At 45.1% G+C, this 23,841-nt stretch overlaps 1 protein-coding gene across 2 annotated transcripts; it reads left to right on the forward strand.

The window, feature by feature from the left end:
• The first annotated feature begins 15,302 nt into the window (after positions 1 to 15,302).
• Positions 15,303 to 20,557, forward strand: LOC124701450 (serine/arginine repetitive matrix protein 1-like). Of its 2 annotated transcripts, XM_047233510.1 has the most exons (10): positions 15,307 to 15,719; positions 15,800 to 16,066; positions 16,317 to 16,406; positions 17,162 to 17,245; positions 17,670 to 17,753; positions 18,109 to 18,330; positions 18,527 to 18,704; positions 18,802 to 19,018; positions 19,281 to 19,423; positions 19,827 to 20,557. In XM_047233510.1, the coding sequence occupies exons 1-10, from the start codon at positions 15,382 to 15,384 to the stop codon at positions 20,277 to 20,279; spliced, it is 2,076 nt and encodes a 691-aa protein (XP_047089466.1). In that variant the 5' UTR covers positions 15,307 to 15,381; the 3' UTR covers positions 20,280 to 20,557. The 2 variants fall into 2 exon arrangements, with proteins under 2 accessions (XP_047089468.1, XP_047089466.1); XM_047233512.1 differs by lacking the exon at positions 18,802 to 19,018 and having other exon boundaries at positions 15,303 to 15,719; positions 19,827 to 19,975.
• The last annotated feature ends 3,284 nt before the right edge of the window (positions 20,558 to 23,841 follow it).

The raw sequence follows: 23,841 nt of genomic DNA on the forward strand, positions 1-23,841 counted from the left end.
TCCTTGTTACTGCTTCACAAGAGCCACCGCTTCTGGCCGGCTCCGGCCGCTTCCGCCGCCCCCCTCTCACTGGCATGACACCGTATCGAACTCCTACATTGATTTCCCACCGAGTCGCACCTCCTCCAGGTCCATCGCACCGCTGATGCACCTCGATAGCGGAACCCAAGCTCGGTAGTGGATGTGGTGGATGCAACGTTGGTCGCATGGTGGGAGCACGGACACGATGGAAGAGGATCTGGCTGTGGGACGGTTCTCCTCATCCCGCGATAACGACGACGAGAGGCGCACACTACAGTAGGGCAAGAGGGCGGTTTCCCTTCATTCCCGTCAAGCTATGGTTCCATTTGTTACTAAGGCGAGTATGAGAAATCATATTAGTTCTTCACAATTTTGCTTATGATCCTGTCGTTATTGAGCTAGATGTTTGATGTAGTTTTAATTTTTTGTGGGCATGGGCCGTGATTTCTGCATCTAGTGATGCATATGTGGTTTCTACCTTGCAAACTGATGAACAAATGTTTGCTGCAATAACACAGGCTTGTTGGATTCAGCAAGGAGAAGTTACTTTGTTGTATTACCTGTTGTTTATCCTCTGTTATCCATGTTATCTCATTTTAACTACTATTGTGTTTTGCTTTTCCTTGCCATGTATGTAAGCATTGAATATAAGTGGTAGTTTGCTTCAATTGCAGTGTGCACCCGGAAGGGGTCGTTTTTCATAGATGATCCTATATCAGTTCATTTATAGATGTATATTACGTATCTGTGAGATGGTAGCTCCTAGTTGTAGATGTATATTACCTTCAATCTCAGTGTAACTTGTCTTATACATATGTGTATATCAGGACTAGGTGGATGTATGTTCCGTTTATACTGGATCCATCTTAGTTTCTAATGTTAGCTTCTATATGCATATAAAATGCTGATATCTAGATGTAAAATACTCACTCAGTCCATAAAATGATGTCTTAACTTTGTCAAAATTTGCATGTATCTAAACACAAACACGTCTAAATACATGTATATTTTGATAAAGCTGAGACATCCTATTATGGACAGATGTAGTAGCATATATCTTTTTACCTGCTAGTTAGATCTTTGATGTATAAGTTTATGGTTAGATGTATAATAGATTTTATCTAGATGTAAAAATCATATATCTAGATGTATATTTTAGCTAGTAGTATAGTGTGTCTTTTACCTGCTAGTTAGATGTATAGATGTATATTATCTTGTATATGCATGCAAAAAAAGCTTGTATCTAGATGTAAAAAAGCTTACATCTAACTCCAATTTTTGATGTACATTAGTTTATGGTTACATGACGTATATATTTCTGCAATGTATATATTTCTCTGCTCACCCTGGTACATGGTGTTTCTGAATGTGTCTTTTGTTTTGTTTCTAGGGTGTTGGATGTGACTCGAGAAAGAGTAGAAATAAGATGGGGTTGGTGGTTTCGTGTTTATACTTTATAATGCCCATTGCACCTTTTTCCCGCTGGTGAGCCTCCTAGGTAGCTAAGGGCATGAGCTATGGTAGCATGCGCTTGATGTCGCTCCATGTCTAAAAGAATAATAAATAAAAATGAAGTAGTAGTAGAAACAGAACTCTCACGGCGGAAGCCGCTACTTCACTTGGGACCCACCTTCTCTCTACCAATATTATGTTGCCTCCTAGGTAGCTAAGGGCATGAGCTATGGTAGCATACGCTTCGAGTCTTGCATGCCTCTGTCTAGTCAACCTTTTGCTATGAAGAGGTAACATCTCCTGCAGGAGACTACTTTGCTCTGCAAGCTATATGATTACCACTTTGGGGCCACCCGAACCTACGTGGATAGCTAGGGAAGTAATCCAACATGGAGCGTTGGTCATGCCCTAAACATGGAGCGTTGGTCATGCCCTAAACATGTTAGAGCATCTCCAGCCGCATCCCCCAAAGCGTCCCCCCAAACGGCACCAGATCGAGCGTTTGGGGGACGTGTTTTGTTCGTGCCGCGTTCTGGGGACGTCGCTTCCCAGTCGCGTCCCCCAATTTTTTTTATAGGGTTTTCGAAAATACAACCATTTATTAAATATAGCATACAAATAAATATGTTTGCCGAGATTGTTTTCAAATTAAAATACAACAAACAATAAAACAACTAAACAAATGTAATAAATGAGGCTAGATCAAGGTGCCGTGGCATTTGCTGATAATCCTTTGATCCTCCGCATATGCTAACCGAGATCATTTTGAAGTTGCTCGTGAACATTGCTATCACGGATCTCTGCGTGCATGACGAGGAAATCAACTAATTCTGCAGGCAACTCATGATCAACCTCCACAAGAGGGCCCTGACACTCATAGGGACCACCATATCTCTTGATATGATTCTTGCGGTCATCGTCGATGATCATGTCGTGCATGATCACACTGATGGGGTTCGTTGCATAGAAAACAAAAAATTTCCTACCGCAAAGACAAATAAATCCAAGATCTACTCTATGGAACACCCAAGATCTAATCTATAAGATCAAAGCAACGAGATGGAGATGAGACTAACCCTCGAAGATTCCAAAGTCTACGAGATTAATCTCGTTGTTGGTGTAGACGATCGTCCCCGGTGCTGCAATCCGGCATCACTTCCGTACTCGGTCGCTCGTACGGTGTCGATGAAGCTCCTTCATCTCCCCGTTCCAGCGGGCAGCAGAGGTGTGGTAGATCTCCTCCAAGTTCCAGCAGCACGACGGCGTGGTGGTGGAGGTGGAGGAAGAAAAGCTGCAGGGCTTCGCCTAAGCCGGAGCAGCGTGTGGTGGAGGAGAGAGGCGGCCAGAGGAGGGGCTAATGATGGGATGGGTGGCCGGCCACCCCCTCCCCTCTTTATATAGGGGGCCAGGTCGGTGGGGTGGCCCCCTTTCCCATCTAGGGTTAGGGGGTGATGGCGTGTAACTCACACGTTCGTTGGGAACCCCAAGAGGAAGGTATGATGCGCACAGCAGCAAGTTTTCCCTCAGAAAGAAACCAAGGTTTATCGAACCAGGAGGAGCCAAGAAGCACGTTGAAGGTTGATGGTGGCGAAATGTGATGCGGCACAACACCAGGGATTCCGGCGCCAACGTGGAACCTGCACAACACAACCAAAGTACTTTGCCCCAACGAAACAGTGAGGTTGTCAATCTCACCGGCTTGCTGTAACAAATGATTAACCGTATTGTGTGGAAGATGATTGTTTGCAAAGAAAACAGTAAAGAACAATTGCAGTAGATTGTATGCGATGTAAAGAATAGGACCGGGGTCCACAATTCACTAGAGGTGTCTCTCCCATAATATAAAAGCATGTTGGGTGAACAAATTACAGTCGGGCAATTGACAAATAGAAAAGGGCATAACAATGCATATACATGATATGATAAATATAGTGAGATTTAATTGGGCATTACGACAAAGTACATAGACCGCCATCCAACCGCATCTATGCCTAAAAAGTCCACCTTCGAAGTTATCATCCGAACCCCATTCAGTATTAAGTTGCTAAGCAACAGACAATTGCATTAAGTATGGTGCGTAATGTAATCGACAACTACATCCTTAGACATAGAATCAATGTTTTATCCCTAGTGGCAACAACACATCACAACCTTAGAACTTTCATCACATCGTCACAGGTGTCAATGAAGGCATGAACCCACTATCGAGCATAAATACTCCCTCTTGGAGTTAAGAGTAAAAACTTGGCCGAGCCTCTACTAATAACGGAGAGCATGCAAGATCATAAACAACACATAAACAATAGATTGATAATCACCATAACATAGTATTCTCTATTCATCGGATCCCGACAAACACAACATATAGAATTACAGATAGATGATCTTGATCATGTTAGGCAGCTCACAAGATCCAACAATGAAGCACAATTAGGAGAAGACGACCATCTAGCTACTGCTATAGACCCATAGTCCAGGGGTGAACTACTCACGCATCAATCCGGAGGCGGGCATGATGATGTAGAGCCCCTCCGGTGATGATTCCCCTCTCCGGCAGGGTGCCGGAGGCGATCTCCTGAATCCCCCGAGATGGGATTCGCGGCGGCGGCGTCTCTGGAAGGTTTTCCGTATCGTGGCTCTCGGTACTGGGGGTTTCGCGACGGAGGCTTTAAGTAGGCGAAAGGGCAGGTCAGGGGGCCACACGAGGGCCCCACACGCTAGGTCGGCGCGGCGAGGGCCTGGGCCGCGCCGCCCTAGTGTGGCGGCGCCTCGTGGCCCCACTTCCTTCCCTCTTCGGTCTTCTGGAAGCTTCGTGCAAAAATAGGACCCTGGGCGTTGATTTCGTCCAATTCCGAGAATATTTCCTTACTAGGATTTCTGAAACCAAAAACAGCGAAAACAAAGAATCGGCTCTTCGGCATCTTGTTAATAGGTTAGTTCCGAAAATGCGTAAATACGACATATAATGTGCATAAAACATGTAGATATCATCAATAATGTAGCATGGAACATAAGAAATTATCGATACGTTGGAGACGTATCAGCATCCCCAAGCTTAGTTCGCTTCGTCCCGAGCGGGTAAAACGATAACAAAGATAATTTCTGAAGTGACATGCCATCATAATCTTGATCATACTATTGTAAACATATGTAATGAATGCAGCGATCAAAACAATGGTAATGACATGAGTAAACAAATGAATCATAAAGCAAAGACTTTTCATGAATAGTACTTCAAGACAAGCATCAATAAGTCTTGCATAAGAGTTAACTCATAAAGCAATAAATCAAAGTAAAGGTATTGAAGCAACACAAAGGAAGAATAAGTTTCAGCGGTTGCTTTCAACTTATAACATGTATATCTCATGGATATTGTCAACATAGAGTAATATAACAAGTGCAATATGCAAGTATGTAGGAATCAATGCACAGCTTCACACAAGTGTTTGCTTCTTGAGGTGGAGAGAGATAGGTAAACCGACTCAACAATAAAAGTAAAAGAAAGGTCCTTCAAAGAGGAAAGCATCGATTCGTTGTATTTGTGCTAGAGCTTTTATTTTGAAAACATGAAACAATTTTGTCAACGGTAGTAATAAAGCATATGAGTTATGTAAATTATATCTTACAAGTTGCAAGCCTCATGCATAGTATACTAATAGTGCCCGCACCTTGTCCTACTTAGCTTGGACTACCGGATCATCGCAATGCACATGTTTCAACCAAGTGTCACAAAGGGGTACCTCCATGCCGCCTATACAAAGGTCTAAGGAGAAAGCTCGCATTTTGGATTTCTCGCTTTTGATTATTCTCAACTTAGACATCCATACCGGGACAACATGGACAACGGATAATGGACTCCTCTTTAATGCATAAGCATGTAGCAACAATTATTATTCTCATATGAGATTGAGGATATATGTCCAAGCTGAAACTTCCACCATGATTCATGGCTTTAGTTAGCGGCCCAATGTTCTTCTCTAACAATATGCATGCTCCAACCATTAAGGTGGTAGATCCCTCTTACTTCAGACAAGACGGACATGCATAGCAACTCACATGATATTCAACAAAGAATAGTTGATGGCGTCCCCAGAAGCATAGCTATCGCACAACAAGCAACTTAATAAGAGATAAAGTGCATAAATACATATTCAATACTACGATAGTTTTTAAGGCTATTTTGTCCCATGAGCTATATATTATAAAGGCGAATGATGGAATTTTAAAGGTAGCACTCAAGCAATTTACTTTGGAATGGCGGAGAAATACCATGTAGTAGGTAGGTATGGTGGACACAAATGGCATAGTGGTTGGCTCAAGGATTTTGGATGCATGAGAAGTATTCCCTCTCGATACAAGGTTTAGGCTAGCAAGGTTATTTGAAGCAAACTCAAGGATGAACCGGTGCAACAAAACTCACATAATAGACATATTGTAAACATTATAAGACTCTACACCGTCTTCCTTGTTGTTCAAAACTCAATACTAAAAATATCTAGACCTTAGAGAGACCAAATATGCAAACCAAATTTTAGCAAGCTCTATATATTTCTTCATTAATGGGTGCAAAGTATATGATGCAAGAGCTTAAACATGAGCACAACAATTGCCAAGTGTCACATTATCCAAGACATTTTAGAATTACTACATGTAGCATTTTCCAATTCCAACCATATAACAATTTAACGAAGAAGAAACTTCGCCATGAATATTATGAGTAAAGCCTAAGGACATATTTGTCCATATGCAACAGCGGAGCGTGTCTCTCTCCCACAAAGTGAATGCTAGGATCCATTTTATTTAAACAAAAACAAAAACAAAAACAAACCGACGCTCCAAGTAAAGAACACAAGATGTGATCTGAATAAAAATATAGTTTCGGGGGAGGAACCCGATGATGTTGTCGATGAAGAAGGGGATGCCTTGGGCATCCCCAAGCTTAGACAGCTTGAGTCTTCTTAAAATATGCAGGGATGAACCACGGGGGCATCCCCAAGCTTAGAGCTTTCACTCCTCTTGATCATAGTATATCATACTCCTCTCTTGACCCTTGAAAACTTCCTTCACACCAAACTTCAAGCAAACTCATTAGAGGGTTAGTGCACAATTAATAATTCACATATTCAGAGGTGACACAATCATTCTTAACACTTCTGGACATTGCACAAAGCTACTGGACATTAATGGATCAAATAAATTCATCCAACATAGCAAATACGGCAATGCGAAATAAAAGGCAGAATCTGTCAAAAACGAACAGTCCAGTAAAGACGAATTTTAAAATGGCACCAGACTTGCTCAAATGGAAAAACTCAAAACTAATGAAAGTTGAATACATATCTGAGTATCACGCTCGTAAATTGGCATATTTTTTCGAATTTTCTACAGAGACTTAGACCCAGATTCGTGACAGACAGCAATGCTGTTTCTGCGCAGCGATCCCAAATATAACATCAACTTTAACATAGAAACTTTACTTAGCACAAAAACATGATAAGGAGAGGTTGCTACAGTAGTAAACAACTTCCAAGACTCAAATATAAAACAAAGTACTGTAGTAAAAACATGGGTTGTCTCCCATAAGCGCTTTTCTTTAACGCCTTTCAGCTAGGCGCAGAAAGTGCAAATCAAGTATTTTCAAACGAAGAAGCATCGACATCATAACTTGTTCTAATAATAGAATCAAAAGGCAACTTCATTCTCTTTCTAGGGAAGTGTTCCATACCTTTCTTGAGAGGAAATTGATATTTAATATTACCTTCCCTCATATCAATAACAGCACCAACGGTTCGAAGAAAAGGTCTTCCCAACACAATAGGACAAGATGCATTGCATTCGATATCCAAGACAACAAAATCAACGGGGACAAGGTTATTGTTAACCGTAATGCGTACATTATCAATCCTCCCCAAAGGTTTCTTTTTAACATTATCGGCAAGATTAACATCCAAATAACAATTCTTCAATGGTGGCAAGTCAAGCATATCATAAATCTTTTTAGGCATAACAGAAATACTTGCACCAAGATCACATAAAGCATTACATTCAAAGTCATTGAATTTCATTTTAATGATGGGCTCCCAACCATCTTCTAACTTTCTAGGAATAGAAGTTTCGAGTTTTAGTTTCTCTTCTCTAGCTTTAATGAGAGCATTTCTAATATGTTTTGTAAAGGCTAAATTTATAGCACTAGCATTAGGACTTTTAGCAAGTTTTTGTAAGAACTTTATAACTTCAGAGATGTGGCAATCATCAAAATCTAAATCATTATGAGCTACAGCAATGGGATCATTGTCCCCAAGATTGGAAAAAATTTCAGCAGTTTTATCACAAGCAGTTTCAATGAGTTTTAGCAATTTCAGGCAGTTTTGTACACTTTGCACTAGGAGTAGAAACATTGCCAACACCAATTATTTTACCATTGATAGTAGGAGGTGCAGCAACATGTGAATCATTATCATTACTAATGGTGGTAATAGTCCAAACTTTTGCTACATTATTCTCTTTAGCTAGTTTTTCATTTTCTTCTCTATCCCACCTAGCACGCAATTCAGCCATTAATCTTATATTCCCATTAATTCTAACTTGGATGGCATTTGCTGTAGTAGTAATCTTATTATCAATATCATCAGGTTTAGCAGCCATTTTATTAATTAAAGAGGATTGTGATGCGGACATGTATGAGATTCGGGTTTCGACATTTGAAATTTTAGTTTGCGGACTGAAATCTCCCTATTCAAGTTTTCAAGTTGATTTTCTATAGTTTTCAACAAGGTAGATTGTTCATTCATAGTTTTAGTAAACAATTGATTTTGCTCATATTGTGATTGCATAAAGTTTTTAGTGGATTTTTCAATTTCTAGCATCTTTTCCTCATATCTACCATAAGAATTACCATAATCATTACCACTAGCAGGATATGGCCTATAGTTATTACCAGAGTTGTTCCTATAAGCATTGTTGTTGAAATTATTATTTTTAATGAAATTCACATCAACATTTTCTTCTTGAGCAACCAATGAAGCTAAAGGAACATTATTAGGATCAACATTAGATCTACCATTCACAAGCATAGACATAATCACATCAATCTTATCACTCAAGGAAGAGGTTTCTTCAACAGAATTTACCTTCTTAGCTTGTGGAGCTCTTTCCGTGTGCCATTCAGAGTAATTTATCATCATATCATCAAGAAGTTTTGTAGCCGCCCCCAAAGTGATGGACATAAAGGTACCTCCAGCAGCTGAATCCAATAAATTCCGCGAAGAAAAATTTAGTTCTGCATAGAAGGTTTGGATGATCATCCAAGTAGTCAGTCCATGGGTTGGTCAATTCTTTACCAAAGTTTTCATTCTCTCCCATGCTTGAGCAACATGTTCAGTATCTAATTGCTTAAAATTCATTATGCTACTTCTCAAAGATATAATTTTAGCGGGAGGATAATATCTACCAATAAAAGCATCCTTACATTTGGTCCATGAATCAATACTATTCTTAGGCAAAGATAGCAACCAATCTTTAGCTCTTCCTCTTAATGAGAAAGGAAACAATTTCAATTTAATAATATCACCATCTACATCCTTGTATTTTTGCATTTCACATAGTTCAACAAAATTATTAAGATGGGCAGCAGCATCATCAGAACTAACACCGTGAAAATTGATCTCTCATAACAAGGTTCGAGTAAAGCGGGTTTAATTTCAAAGAATTCTGCTGTAGTAGCAGGTGGAGCAATAGGTGTGCATAGGAAATCATTATTATTTGTATTTGTGAAGTCACACAACTTATTATTTTCAGGGGTATTCATTTTAGCAACGGTAAATAAAACAAACTAGATAAAGTAAATGCAAGTAGCTAATTTTTTTGTGTTTTTGATATAGAGAGCAAGACAATAAATAAAGTAAAACTAGCAACTAATTTTTTTGTGTTTTGTTTAGGTGCAGCAAACAAAGTAGTAAATAAAATAAAGCAAGACAAAAACAAAGTAAAGAGATTGAGAAGTGGAGACTCCCCTTGCGGCGTGTCTTGATCTCCCCGACAACGGCGCCGAGAAAAAGAGCTTGATGGCGTGTAACTCACACGTTCGTTGGGAACCCCAAGAGGAAGGTATGATGCGCACAGCAGCAAGTTTTCCCTCGAAAGAAACCAAGGTTTATCGAACCAGGAGGAGCCAAGAAGCACGTTGAAGGTTGATGGTGGCGAAATGTGATGCGGCGCAACACCGGGGATTCCGGCGCCAACGTGGAACCCGCACAACACAACCAAAGTACTTTGCCCCAACGAAACAGTGAGGTTGTCAATCTCACCGGCTTGCTGTAACAAAGGATTAACCGTATTGTGTGGAAGATGATTGTTTGCAAAGAAAACGAGTAAAGAACAATTGCGATAGATTGTATGCGATGTAAAGAATAGGACCGGGGTCCACAGTTCACTAGAGGTGTCTCTCCCATAAGATAAAAGCATGGTGGGTGAACAAATTACAGTCGGGCAATTGACAAATAGAAAAGGGCATAACAATGCATATACATGATATGATAAATATAGTGAGATTTAATTGGGCATTACGACAAAGTACATAGACCGCCATCCAACTGCATCTATGCCTAAAAGTCCACCTTCAGGTTATCATCCGAACCCCTTCCAGTATTAAGTTGCAAGCAACAGACAATTGCATTAAGTATGGTGCATAATGTAATCGACAACTACATCCTTAGACATAGAATCAATGTTTTATCCCTAGTGGCAACAGCACATCACAACCTTAGAACTTTCTGTCACTCGTCCTAGTGTCAATGAAGGCATGAACCCACTATCGAGCATAAATACTCCCTCTTGGAGTTAAGAGTAAAAACTTGGCCAGAGCCTCTACTAATAACGGAGAGCATGCAAGATCATAAACAACACATAAACAATAGATTGATAATCACCATAACATAGTATTCTCTATTCATCGGAGGCGACCATGGCGGTGTAGAGTCCTCCGGGAGATGAATCCCCTCTCCGGCAGGGTGCCGGAGGCGATCTCCTGAATCCCCCGAGATGGGATTCGCAGCGGCGGCGTCTCTGGAAGGTTTTCCGTATCGTGGCTCTCGGTACTGGGGGTTTCGCGACGGAGGCTTTAAGTAGGCGAAAGGGCAGGTCAGGGGGCCACACGAGGGCCCCACACGCTAGGTCGGCGCGGCCAGGGCCTGGGCCGCGCCACCCTAGTGTGGCGGCGCCTCGTGGCCCCACTTCCTTCCCTCTTCGGTCTTCTGGAAGCTTCGTGCAAAAATAGGACCCTGGGCGTTGATTTTGTCCAATTCCGAGAATATTTCCTTACTAGGATTTCTGAAACCAAAAACGACAGAAAACGACAGAATCGGCTCTTCGGCATCTTGTTAATAGGTTAGTTCCAGAAAATGCGTAAATACGACATATAATGTGCATAAAACATGTAGATATCATCAATAATGTAGCATGGAACATAAGAAATTATCGATACGTTGGAGACGTATCAGGGGGGCGGCGGCCAAGTGGGGGGAAGAGGAATTCTTCCCCCCCAAGTTGATCCCCCCTAGGGAAACCCTAGGGGTTGGCCGGCTTGGCCTTGAGGGGCATGTGCCCCTGGCCCATTAGGCTAGGGAGCACCCCCTCGGCCCATGCTAGGCCTCCTAGGGTTGTGGGCCCACTGGTGGGACCCCCGTAACCTTCTAGAACCTTCCCGGTCCACCACCGGAAAAATCCCGAACTTTTCCGAAACCTAGAAATCAACTTCTCTTATATGAATCTTATTCTCCGGACTATTCCGGACCTCCTCATGACGTCCTGGATCCCATCCGAGACCCGAACAAACTTCGTCTCCATACCATATTCAAATCTACTTATGCGACATCGAACCTTAAGCGCGTCATCCTACGGTTCGCGAACTATGCAGACATGGTCGAGACTCCTCTCCGAGAAATAACCAATAGCGGGATCTGGAGATCCATAATGGTTCCCACATATTCAACGATGACTTAGTGATTGATTGAACCATTTACATACGATGCTGATTCCCTTTGTCTCGCGATATTTTACTTGTCCGAGGTTCGATCATCGGTATCTCCATACCTTGTTCAACCTCGTTACCGACAAGTACTCTTTACTCGTACCGTGGTATGTGATCTCTTATGAACCATTCATATGCTTGCAAGCTAATCAGATGACATTCCACCGAGAGGGCCCAGAGTATATCTATCCGTCACCAGGATGGACAAATCCCACTATTGATCCATATGCCTCAACTCACACTTTCCAAATACTTAATCTCATCTTTATAACCACTCATTTACGCAATGGCGTTTGATGTAATCAAAGTACCCTTCCGGTGTAAGTGATTTACATGATCTCATGGTCGAAGGACTAAGGCAACTATGTATCGAAAGCTTATAGCAAATTGAACTTAATGACTTGATCTTATGCTACGCTCATTTGGGTGTGTGTCCATTATATCATTCAATTAATGACATAACCTTGTTATTAATAACATCCAATGTTCATAATCACGATACCATGATCATCCATGAATCAACAAGCTAGTTATACAAGAGGCTTACTAGGGACTCCTTGTTGTTTACATAACACACATGTATCAATGTTTCGGTTAATACAATTATAGCATGGTATGCAAACATTTATCGTAAACACAAAGATATTATAATAACCACTTTATTATTGCCTCTTGGGCATATCTCCAACACACACAAGCCTGCATCACCTCCCACATTTGGTCGTGAGACCAGCTTAGAGCAGGGTACCGGATAATTGCAAATTAAGCTTCAAGCACACCAAATGCCCGCTCGGCATTCTTCCTGCAAGCCTCCTGCCATGAAGCAAATTGGCAATTCTTCTGACCTGATGGAGCCGAGATTGTTTTGATAAAAGTGGCCCATTTTGGACATATACCATCGGCTAGATAATAGCCTTTGGTATATTGGTGGCCATTGATCTCATAGTAGCATGGTGGAGCATGTCTTTCCACTAGTTTGCTGAACACCGGAGACTGCTGCAACACGTTGATGTCATAGTGTGATCCCGCCATGCCAAAGAAAGAATGTCAAATCCACATGTCATAATCTGCCACAGCTTCAAGCACCACACTGCAATATCCATGACGCCCTTTGTATATACCTTGCCAGGCAAACGGGCAGTTCTTTCATGACCAGTGCATGTCATCGATGCTTCCAAGCATTCCAAGGAATCCTCTCGCAGCATTTTGTGCCATGATTTTTGCAGTCTCTTCTTTAGTTGGCCCTCTCAAGTAGTATTTGCCAAACTTTCTCACCATAGCTCGGAAAAACTTGTACATGCACTCAATAACAGTAGACTCACTCATGCGAAGGTAGTCGTCCTGTGTATGAGCAGGTGCTCCGTATGCAAGCATTCTCACGGCGGCAGTGCATTTCTGAATTGACGAGAACCCGACAACGCCTACAACGTCGTGCTTCAGCTTAAAGTAGTTGTCGAACTCTCGAATGCCGTGGAGGATATTAATGAACAAACCCTTACTCATCCTATACCGGCGCAGAAAATTTTCGGCATGTGTTGCCTCCTATACGAAATAGTCGTTGTGCAGCATGGTATGCCCCTCCATCCTCTGCCGGGGCTTTGACTTCTTTCTCCCCGTCTTTGATCCTCCGCGGCGCGGCCTCTTCCGCTTCGCCGCCTCGGCGTCAATCATGTCCTGGAGGGACACGATGATCAGCAAATGCTCCCGGATGTCGTCATCGAAGGCTTGCTCATCCTCCAGAAGTCGGACAAGCATCTCATCGTCGCTATACATGTCTGAAGCAAAATTAATGGTTAAAATTGCGCCACGGCAGACGAGGCAACGAACAGCGGCCTATCGCGCCTACCTGACAAGTTGTCGAACACCTTATGTGCGCAGAGGTGGGGAGGATTTGACACCGCATTCTGGGACGCGTTGGCGAAGCAGCGGAGGCGAAAAGGCCGGCGAGAGAGCCAGCCGCGATGATGGTGCCGACTCAGAAGAGATTAGCCGTCGAAACGGCTGGCAAATAGAGCGGCGGCGGAGGGGTGGGAGGCGCGGGAGGGAAGGCGCGACGATAAATAAAAGGCGCGAACCAACGGTTATGGAAATAGTCACCGACAGGTGGGAGCCCGTCCTGCTTTTCGTTGTGTCCGGCGTGCCCGGAGCGTCCCGTGTGTAGCGGGGACGGGCTCAGGGCGCCTGACACCGTATTGGGCCGCGTCAGACAAAAGGAGGCTTTGGGGTATGCGACTGCCGACTGGGAACAACTTTTTGTCTGGCGCGCCCCAAATCCCTTTGGGGAACGCTTTTGGGACGCGGCTAGAGATGCTTTTACGGCCTACTGGCCTGGGTGTGTGTGATATGGCCCGCGTCCTGCCTCCTTTCTTTTTTTTTGGTAATATTTGATTGTGATTCCGCAAAAAAAAAAAATTCACCTGGTGTAAGTGACCACAATTTTCGTTTTTTTTGGAAATAGAGGGCTACATGTAGCTCGGTCTCCGTTTGCAGTTTTCGAGTCTCTCTGCTATGTCTCTCCAAATTTTGATATTGTTGGGCTTTTTATGAACAGACGGACTAGTAATAATCCAGGAGAAAAAGAAATTAAATCCGTTTAGGATACATACAGTAAATGATAGTGCTGCGTTGAAGGTGGATTCCTAGTTTTACACGCTCCTATGAAAACGTTTTCAAGTCCAACTGCACGGTCTGCACGCACGGCTATATATATAGACGGATGTGATAGACATAGGGGGAGTAGGGAGCAAGCATAATCAGCAAGACTGGGCGATCGCAAACATAATCGCGTTTGCTTGCGTGCGTGACCAACGGGTGGTGTCGATCGTAACCGCTGGGAACAGAACATGTCGTCGCTGCCTCCTTCGCCGCCGTACGTCCTCATTTGCATTATTATTTCGAGACGATCTAGCTTTTGTTTTCAACATCTTTTTCCGTTCAGTGACAAGTATAGTTTTGAATGTCACTTAATTTGAAACGGACGAAGTATTTTATTAATTACCCTTCCGCTGCTTACCTATTTTGAGATGAGATTGGAAAATCGGGAGAAAGTCTTTTTATCACCAACTTATGATTTCTTAGATGAATATCGATGGGGTTGGATCCATGAGGAAGACTGAGTGACTGCAAATTTTGTATACTCCTGGTGAAAATATAGTAAAGTAAAGTTATAAAGGGATAAAGTTGCCTCCAGTCAACGCCCGCCCGACTGCCGGCGTCCCCTCCACCGCACCCGACTCCGGTCACGTCCTCCACGCTGGCCGCAGTACGCCATATCGGTGGTCGAAGCACGCCGAGGGAGCAGCGCGCCGCGCGGTGCAGGAGTTGGGGCCGGCGACACCAGCAGTGTGCTCTCCCGCGCGAGCTCGTGAAACCCAAGCCCGACCGCACATCTCCCCGCTGCTCGCGTCTTCCCTAGCTTCTCCTAGCATCTGCGGAGCTTCGCCACCACCTCCTCTTCTTCCGACGGCCGCATCCGGGCCTCAAATCGACGGAATCGAGATCGTTTTCCCCACGGCCGACCGAGCTCCGCCGCGGACCGTGCCATCTTTTCTGACCATGTCGTGAGGAAGGCGATGGGAGAGGGAGGTGCGGCGCCGGGCAGTCGCGCCGCCATGAGGTGGACGGAGTGGAGGCGAAGCCCGTCGGAGTATGCGGTATTGGTCCCAACAAACAATGGGACGCCTTTTTTTTTTTGTTTTTCCAGGGAAAAAGACTCTCTTTGCCCTCCATCAGTGTTGTAAATAAAGGAAAACAAATATCGTGGGAAACAACACACTAGGAGAAAAAAAAACTGGCTGAAAGAATACGTATAGACAAACCCAACAACGCACCTTTCCCCTCCCAAGGCCAAGAAATCTCCAAGCCCTGGGACATTCCCAGCCATGGCGCCTCGACGCCGCCGCGACAAACCACAGCGCTCCTCCCCTCCTCCGCCTCCTCCCATGCCGCCCGGACGCCGCCGCCGCGACTCCCCTCCTCGCGTGCCGCCCGAACGCAGCCGCGGCGACTCCCCTCCTCGCGTGCCGCCCGAACGCAGCCGCGGCGACCGCCGCGACCAGCGATACTCTTGGTTCTCCTATCCTCTTCCCAACGGCGAAGAAATTCTTGTCTACAAAGATAAGGATGGGGTTCTCTTCACCGACCATGGCGGGCCGACACGACCCGTCCAAGATGTCATCAGGGAATTCCGCTCCATCCACAGCCGCGACCCTCCACCGCCGTATGAGACTTTTTTCATGGAATGCATTGGTGATCAATTTATCATGTATATTGTCTCCTGACCAAACATAATTGGAATAGGACTGTTGATGAATCTGACTCCAAACGCCCCGAGGAAGATCAACAAAAGGCCACTCCGAGCCCTGGACCATCCCCAGCGCAATACACCAAGGAATATCAACAAGCGGCCACTCCAGACCCTGCACCATCCCCATCGCAATACATCCAGGAAGATTCGCCTGCACCTCAGCAAACGCCCACTCCAAACCCTGGACCCTCCGCAGCACAATTCTGGGCTGGTCTGCTGGACAAAGCTTTTGCTGAACACAAGCTGGAGATGGCTCAAAGGTATGCGCTTTTTATCCGACCTGTTTGTGCCAGTGCCGTTGAGATCATCACATGGTGTGAATGAAATGGAATAAGCCACAAGGTAATAATTTTGCTGCAAGTAATCCACAAATAGCAAAGTAACGCCAACTTAACCATAAAAAAAATAGAGCAGAAATTATAGACCAAAGTAGATCCTTGATCAGATACATCGCTCACTGTAAAACTGTGCATAGCTAGCCAAAGTAAATTTCCCTCTATTTTATTTCAGGCGCAAGGAGTTGCTTGAGGCTACAAAATTGGAAGAATCGTCAATCACTAATGCTTCCTCTTCCTCTTCTTCTCTGTCGCAGTCTCCTTTGTATGAACCTCTCTATCTCTCTTGTGCTCTCTTCTATGTTTATATTGCCAGTTGTTTCTCTTTGATCTTTTGCTTGGTGAGGGACTGTTGATAGTTAGCGCTAGGCTTTCATTTGGGTTTCAGCTTGATTGTTTTGATTTTCGAATGAAAATATAAATGAGAGTGGAAATTAGGAATGTACGCTGTAAAATTGTGCATAGCTGACTACCATCATTCCTCAATGGACATGGGCTTCTAATGAAACTGTGCATAGCTGTCTACCAGCATTCATCAAATCACTCAAAAGATTTGTCCTTTTGTTGAGCATGCCATCAACATTTCAAGAATCTGACATCACGCTCAGCACATGCAGTTCTGCCACCGCACCTCCATGAGCTTCATTGAGTATCTTGGTGTCACCAACCAAGGACGGGGAAATTAATTGACAACACCAAGCCTTTGTAAACTAATAGTAGTAGTAGTGCCAGTGAGCTACTGCACACTCTGATATTAATGTCTCCCCATAAGCTTCGGACAGAACATTAACCACTTAAATTACTAAATAAACTCGATGTCTATGTCAAACTAGTTAGCCTAAACTGTCTTTACTCTCTCTTGCCTGTGCAATTTGTGAAACATTCTGATCAAGCACATCAACAGTTCTCAGAGTGGTATTTAGATGAGAAGATTATTCACATATAAGCCGCTTGTCCTTTCTTTACTGTCTTTAAACCAGACTGCTTTTTGTGCATGACAATTTCCCTGTTTTGTTTCAGGAGCAAGGAGTTGCTTGACACTACAAAAGTGCCGGAATCATCCATCACTGATGCATCTTCCATCTCTCTGCCACAGCCTACACCGTATGAACCTCTCTTTTCTCTCTCTCTCTCTCTCTCTCTCTCTCTCTTTAAATTGTGAGTTGTTTCTCTTTGAATTTCTCCCTTGGGATGGTATGTTCATAGCTAGCGCTAGGGTTCATGCATGTCTCCAACGGTGTAGGTCACTCTAATATCAATATTTCTCCATGAACTACTGACAGAAGATTGCCAATTAAGCTACTAAAGAAATCCAATGCCCATTTTGAACCACTTAGCCCAACTTTCTTTACTCCCTTTCCTGTGCCAGTTTTGTAACGGACAGATCAAGCACATCAACAGCAGTTCACAGCGTGATATTTAGATAAAAAAAATATTTTGATCTATGTTCCTTGTTGTTGCTTCTTTCCTTACTCTGTTGAAACCATATTGATTTTCTACATGACAGTTTGCCTCTTTTTTACTTCAGGCTCTTGAAGGAGTTGTTTGACACTATAACACTGGACAAATCGTGCATCACTAGCGTTTCTCCTTCTCTGCTGCAATCTCTATTGTATGAACCTCTCTATCTCTGTTTTGAATCGTCAGTTGTTTCTCTTTGAGTTAATGCTTAGGGAGGGACCACTAATAGTTAGTTAGGACTAGGGTTTCATTTTGTTCTAAGCTTGATGGTTTCGAATGGGTTTGGAGCGGGTGAACCAATTTTGCAATGCATGCATGAAGTAGCAGATTTCTTCTGTTCCACCTTATTTCCTATTTATATGATCTAATCAAAATCATACTTTTTGGGTTTTGGAGCGGGTGAACCAATTTTGCAATGCATGCGTGAAGTAGCCGATTGCGTCTGTTCCACCTTATTTCGTATTTTTGATCTAATTAAGATCATACCTTTTTGTGTTCCACTTCAGGTCTGGGGTGCCAGATCCCTTGGCATTGAAGCTTGACAAGGCTCTCATGTCGTCTTCATTTGTTTCTTCCTTGGTGCCCACTGGTCTTTTTATAAAATATTTTGTCAGAGTTGACAAGGAGGGATTTTTCCATACATATCCTGACCGTGGAGGGCCATTTCAGACCTTAGAGAAAGCCCAGGAAGCTATTGATTCACATCACGTTGTTCAGCGAGAAATGATGTAAAGTCACTCAACTTTACTACATATATGTCCCTGTGTTCCTTGAATGCAAACCTATTACTACATATATGTCTGTGTGTACCTTGACTGCAAACTTATCAACTCAACTCCTTTGTCATTGGTTATTCTATTTATATTCTGCACTTTCCCTTTAATAAAATATGTTGTCATTAACAATACTCCATACCTGAAATAGGTGTATGGATGGCCTTTCTGATGAGGAGAGGGCCATACGGAACACTCTATACTGGTATCATGATGGCACAAGGAAGCACTCAGCAGAAGCCTTTGCTTCCTGTACGACCCGTAACTCAACACGGGAATTGCTTAAAGCTTTACTAGACATACACAACGAGGACAATGATCTTCTGGGGGTCTGCTCTCTCTCTTGCCTTTCTTGTTTGCAGGTTGCTTAAATGACATTGTATCCATGCTACACTCCCTGATACTTATCTATTCTTACTATTTTAGGATCGTGCATATGAACTAAAAGATATTGTGAGTGACAATTCATGTTTTGATGGGAAAGACTGCATTTATAGCTCTTATTCTCATTTCAATCTGACCATGAAGACTAAAGGAGCTGATCCCAACAACGATATATATTTTGCTGAAGTCACGTGTATGAGTGACGATTATGAAGCATATGTGCTCACCTGTTTCTGCATGGTTAAACCTGACCACAATGGTATTTTATTTTTGAGCTTTACAATTTTAATTTATCAAACTTGTCCGTGCACTTCTAGTTGGTAGCTTTTGCATGCAGTAGTGCACTATTATATAAAGAGACTAACTAATAATAAGTTAGCAAGCAAACATTTGAAAGACCCAAGCAATTGTTGAAGATTGTTTATAAGGTTGACTTGAGTCAAATGTGGATGCTAGCTAGCTAGCTATGGCAATGTTGTATACCTCTATTATTCATATCTATTTTTCACCTCTTTTTGAAGGTGAATGCGCTGTGTGTGAAGTTGAAATGGAAGACATTAAGCACCCTACTGATGATGTATACAATCATGGTCGCCGCAACAAGTTTCATGTTTATAGATCACGCTGTCATTCTCGTGCACATGGAGTTGATTTATTTGAGCAGGTGTGATAACTTACTGGAGTATCCTTCAAAGCTCGCCTTTTTCTTATTTTATGTTTAATTCACTGTTGTGGTTTTCCTAGCATGTATACAGATTACAGAATCAAAATTAATTAGTCAAAATAAAAACAGGCAACTCCAGGCTGCAGCTTAAATTATTATCTATTTCACTTCTAAGCTAGCTGCAAATTAGGATAGATAGTTGTACTGTGTCCATAGAGGGTCCAGTAATATCTAGGTTAGCTCAGAATTTATCAAAAGCATTCAACGACCATGAAGTCACTGTAGGATCAGAAAGAATACCAGGCAGGAGTTGAATATCACAACTGTTTAAAAAATGAGTTACAATCATATGAAGTCACTAATTTGTAGAGAACGGCAACTGACATCTTACCCCGTTTTGCAGCTATTTGCCGTGCGTGATGAGGCTTGGCTGGTAGAAGAGGAGGCTAGGGTGAGATGCATGATTAAGGAAGGGAAGGATGCTAGGAGCAGCAAGTTGGAGGTGGACAGAGGGGATGGCATGATTAAGGAAGGGAGGCGCAATTTTGAGGTGGACAATATCCTGAAGGTGGCTAGTCGCAAGTTGAGTGGGGACAACATCCTGAAGGAGGCTAGGCGCAGCGAGTTGGAGGTGGATAACCGAGGGGATGTCATGATTAAGGAAGGGAAGGAGGCTAGGCGCAGCAAGTTGGAGGTGGACAACATAGGGGATGACATGATTAAGGAAGGGAAGGAGGCTAGGCGCATCAAATTAGAGGTGGACAACAGAAGGGATGACCATGCAAAGAGGGATAAGTATGTCGTACCGGCTCGACGAAAATCGGTTGAATGCCATCTATCCAGAGTCTGTATCTAACGGCCGGTCAACTAATGTTCTTGATTGGCGCGGTTGGCATGGAATGGTGCCTTTATATGTGTCCCTAGGAGAGTACTGACCTGAAGCTGCAATCTAACGTCATCTATCCAGAGTCTGTATTTGACAGAGCATTTATATGGACGTGATTGGTAGGTCGTAGGACCTTGAAACAGGCCACGGGGGGCAAATTTTGGCCTGTTTGGTTGCTCACGACACCCCTGCGTAGCAGTCAACGGGGAAAACCTATTTATCGCTTATATTAGCCAGGTTATAAGGCAGTATCGGTCTGTGCGTTTGTGGGTTTTTTTTTCGATTTTTCTGGTTCTTCGCGTTTTTTTTGTTTTCCTTTTTCAGTTTTTCCCAAATTCGAGCAAAATTTCGGTTTGAGCAATTTTTGAATTCGAGCAGTTTTCGAATTTGAACAAATTCGAATTTGGAAAATTTCAAATTCGAGCAAATTTTCGAATTTGAGCAAAAATTCAAATTCGAGCAAATTTCAAATTTGAACTTTCTGTAGGTTTTTCCGAAGAACGCTAATGAAAAAACGACAAGAAAAAACTCAAACGACGGGACCGAACCAGTGTGGTCCAAGCTCAATTAGCGTTCACGTGTTAGCAATATAAAGTACAAACCATTGCTAACGAGCGATGGACCATATGGGCCAAGCTCAATTAGCGTTCACGTGTTAGCAATGAGTACAAACCATTGCTAATGAGCGATGGACCATATGGGCTAAGCTCAATTAGCATTCACGTGTTAGCAATGAGTACAAACTATTGCTGACGAGCGATGGGTAGGTGCTCCCCAGCCAACGCGTGTGTCTGTCGACCTAATGGAAATGTCTGAATTGGTGGTTTCTCAAGAGCTAGATCTAGGGGCATCTCCAACCGGGCGACCCAAACGGACGTCCGTTTTGGATCGTTTGGGTCGTCGCGCGGACGCGGACATCGTTTCGGTCCGTGAATCCGTTTGCATCGCACAGTACACCCAACGCTCTGATCTAAATAATTATTTCTCCTCCTTCTTCCTAGTAGTACTAGTTGCCACGCCGGAGGCCGTGCTCGGCACGCCACACCGGAGGTCGCCGCGCCACGCCACGCCGGTGAGCGGCCGCCCTCCTTCCCCGCGTCCCAAGCCCAAGCTCTCCGCCGGAGCTCGTGTCCTCCTCCTCCTCCGACGACGAAGGGGACGAGCCCATGAAGGCGCCCAAGGCCACCGCGGCAAGTAAGATCAAGAAGAAGGTCTCCCCCGACGCCAAGAACCAGACCGCCAAGGCTGCTGTCAAAGCCAAGAAATCGGAGCCGACCTCGACAGCCAAGGTCACCAAGAAGACCACCACCAAAGCGGGCGCCGATGGGCCACTGCCAAGCTGAAGGTCCCCAAGCTGGACAAGGCGGCCGCCGCCGCCAAGCTGGGCAAGGGCGCCACCGCCAAGCCGGATAAGGCAGCCACCGCCAAGCCCAAGAGCACCGCCGATTCCACCAAGTCCACAAAGACGGGCGCTGCCAAGGCGGCCAAGCCGGTGAAATCCGAGGGAGGCGCCTCCAAGCCGAAGAAACCGTCCAATTCCACGGTGGATGCGGGTGCCAAGCCGGCCAAATCGACCACCAAGAAGCCGAAGGTGGTCGCCGATGTGAAGGCGAACACAACAGCCGTGAGCAAGGAGGCGGCGGCGGGGGTGGAGGAGGACGTGGTGCTGGCGGAGGAGGCGGAGGGGACGGAGGACCTCATGTCCGCCGCCGCCACGGAGCTCGAGCCGCTCCGCTTCTTCCACGCCGCCTCGCCGGCGGCGTACGCCTGGACGCAGGCCGCGCAGTCGATCGACTTCATGGGCTTGAAGGGGCTCTCCCGTGGCCGCCATGCCCAGGGCTCGCCCGTGCCCGCGCGTGGCCGACGCGGCCGGCGGCGCCCCCGCCTGTGCCTCGCGCGGCCGGCTCCGCCACCGCACGGACAGCTCCGGCCCGCTACACCCCCTGCCCTACCACACCCCGGCTTGCCCCGGCGACCTCCGCGCCCGCTCCAGCGGCACCACCACCATTGCGGCTCCGGCGACTTCTACTTGGAATGAAAAAAAGAGGAGGCGGCGGAGCCGGGAGTCTCCAGGCGAGGGCGTCGACGAAGGTTAGCTAGGCGAGCTCCAGTCCGACGGGGAGAATGGAGGTATCCATGGCAGAAAAAGTAAACAGAGAGAGATAGAGGAGAGAGATGATATGGGGACTTTTTTTGTCACTGACAAATGGGCCATGAACGGACATGCGCGGATGAAAAAGGACGCAAGCGCTTGTCCGGCTCGCCCCAAAAGCCACGCAAATTTGGTCCGGCTTTGGGTCGTTCCGGACGCGGCAGCTATCCGTTATTAGTTTAGGTCCGCACGTTGGGAGCTGGTTTTACCCAAACGGACCAATCTGATGTACGTTTGTTCATTTGGGTAGCCTGGTTGGAGATGCCCTAGGAGAGCAAAAAAAAAAACAGCCTTGTTTTCTGCACCAGTTGCACGTGTGAAGAAGCGTAAGAGCCGCGACTTAACTCCCCTGTCCTCTCCCCCCCACTCCAGGCACCAGTTGCATTGTCACCTCCTCTGTTTCACCTCACGTTCCATCAACCGCTCCGTCCACAGGCCCAGCCCTAGGGGGGGGAGGGGCGGCCGCCCTGGGCCCTCGAGACCGAGGGGGCCCCAAGTCCCGGCTAGGTAAGAGCAACGGCGGAGGTCATCTGGGACGCCATTACTGTGGAGATTTTTTTTTAATAATACGTTTTTTTCTAATAATTTTACTACTAATACGCGATTTCAAAATTTATCGAATCTATGACTCTGTCGGCTAACTAGCTGCCGATCGGTAGACTGATGGCCGATCAGCCACGTATCTAAACAATTAACAACCCGTACAGTAGGACGACTGGTCGGCCGCCTGTGCACCGATCGGCCACCGGCCGGCCGATCGGCCACCAGTTGCTAGCCGGCCTCATTCACACGTACACCTAGTGGCTTGTAGTGCTAGTGTAAGCAGAGTAAGTAATTAAATTCTAACCTGATGCGAGTTGTTTTGGTGAACATAATTGAATTGATCCCATCTGACTCAGTTTTGTACATAAGGGTATCTTCAGCCGAGGCGACGCAAACAGCCGCTGAGCGACCGTTTGTGTCCACGCGGGCCAAAAAATATGTCTAGAATCAGGTCCAGTGGCCTGACGTATATTGACAACAGTCCGCGGCGACGTAAATGCGGTGCATATTTACGTTTGGGATGTGTCGCGGCGGACGCCCCAAGTGACCGCTCGCTTTTCCACCAGGCCCGCCTGGTAGCGAGTCATAGGGCTGTATCGAGCGCATCGCTTCGGCGGTCATTGCTTCCGCGTCTAGCCGCAGACTTCGCCATCAATATCGCGGAGGGGACAAACAGTGCGCCGCTGCCCGTTGACGTCGCGCGGCTCATGCACAGGAATTGGACGCCGTGCGTGGGCTGGCAGGACGTGCACCTGCCTGGCGGCGGCTAGCGGCTCAGCCGCCTCCGGGTGCCTATCCCGCCCGTGCCTTCGCGTGAGCCAGACAGACCGAGAAGGA

Source organism: Lolium rigidum, chromosome 3 (genome assembly GCF_022539505.1).
Source record: "Lolium rigidum isolate FL_2022 chromosome 3, APGP_CSIRO_Lrig_0.1, whole genome shotgun sequence".
Lineage (NCBI taxonomy): Eukaryota > Viridiplantae > Streptophyta > Magnoliopsida > Poales > Poaceae > Lolium > Lolium rigidum.

Bases quoted from the DNA above. Each gene is read 5' to 3' on its own strand.
- LOC124701450 (XM_047233510.1), top strand. From the start codon at position 15,382: ATGGCGCCTCGACGCCGCCGCGACAAACCACAGCGCTCCTCCCCTCCT. The intron at 18,331-18,526 runs GTAAAGTCACTC...TACCTGAAATAG, and splicing joins GTTGTTCAGCGAGAAATGAT to GTGTATGGATGGCCTTTCTG. The intron at 19,424-19,826 runs GTGTGATAACTT...CCCGTTTTGCAG, and splicing joins GAGTTGATTTATTTGAGCAG to CTATTTGCCGTGCGTGATGA.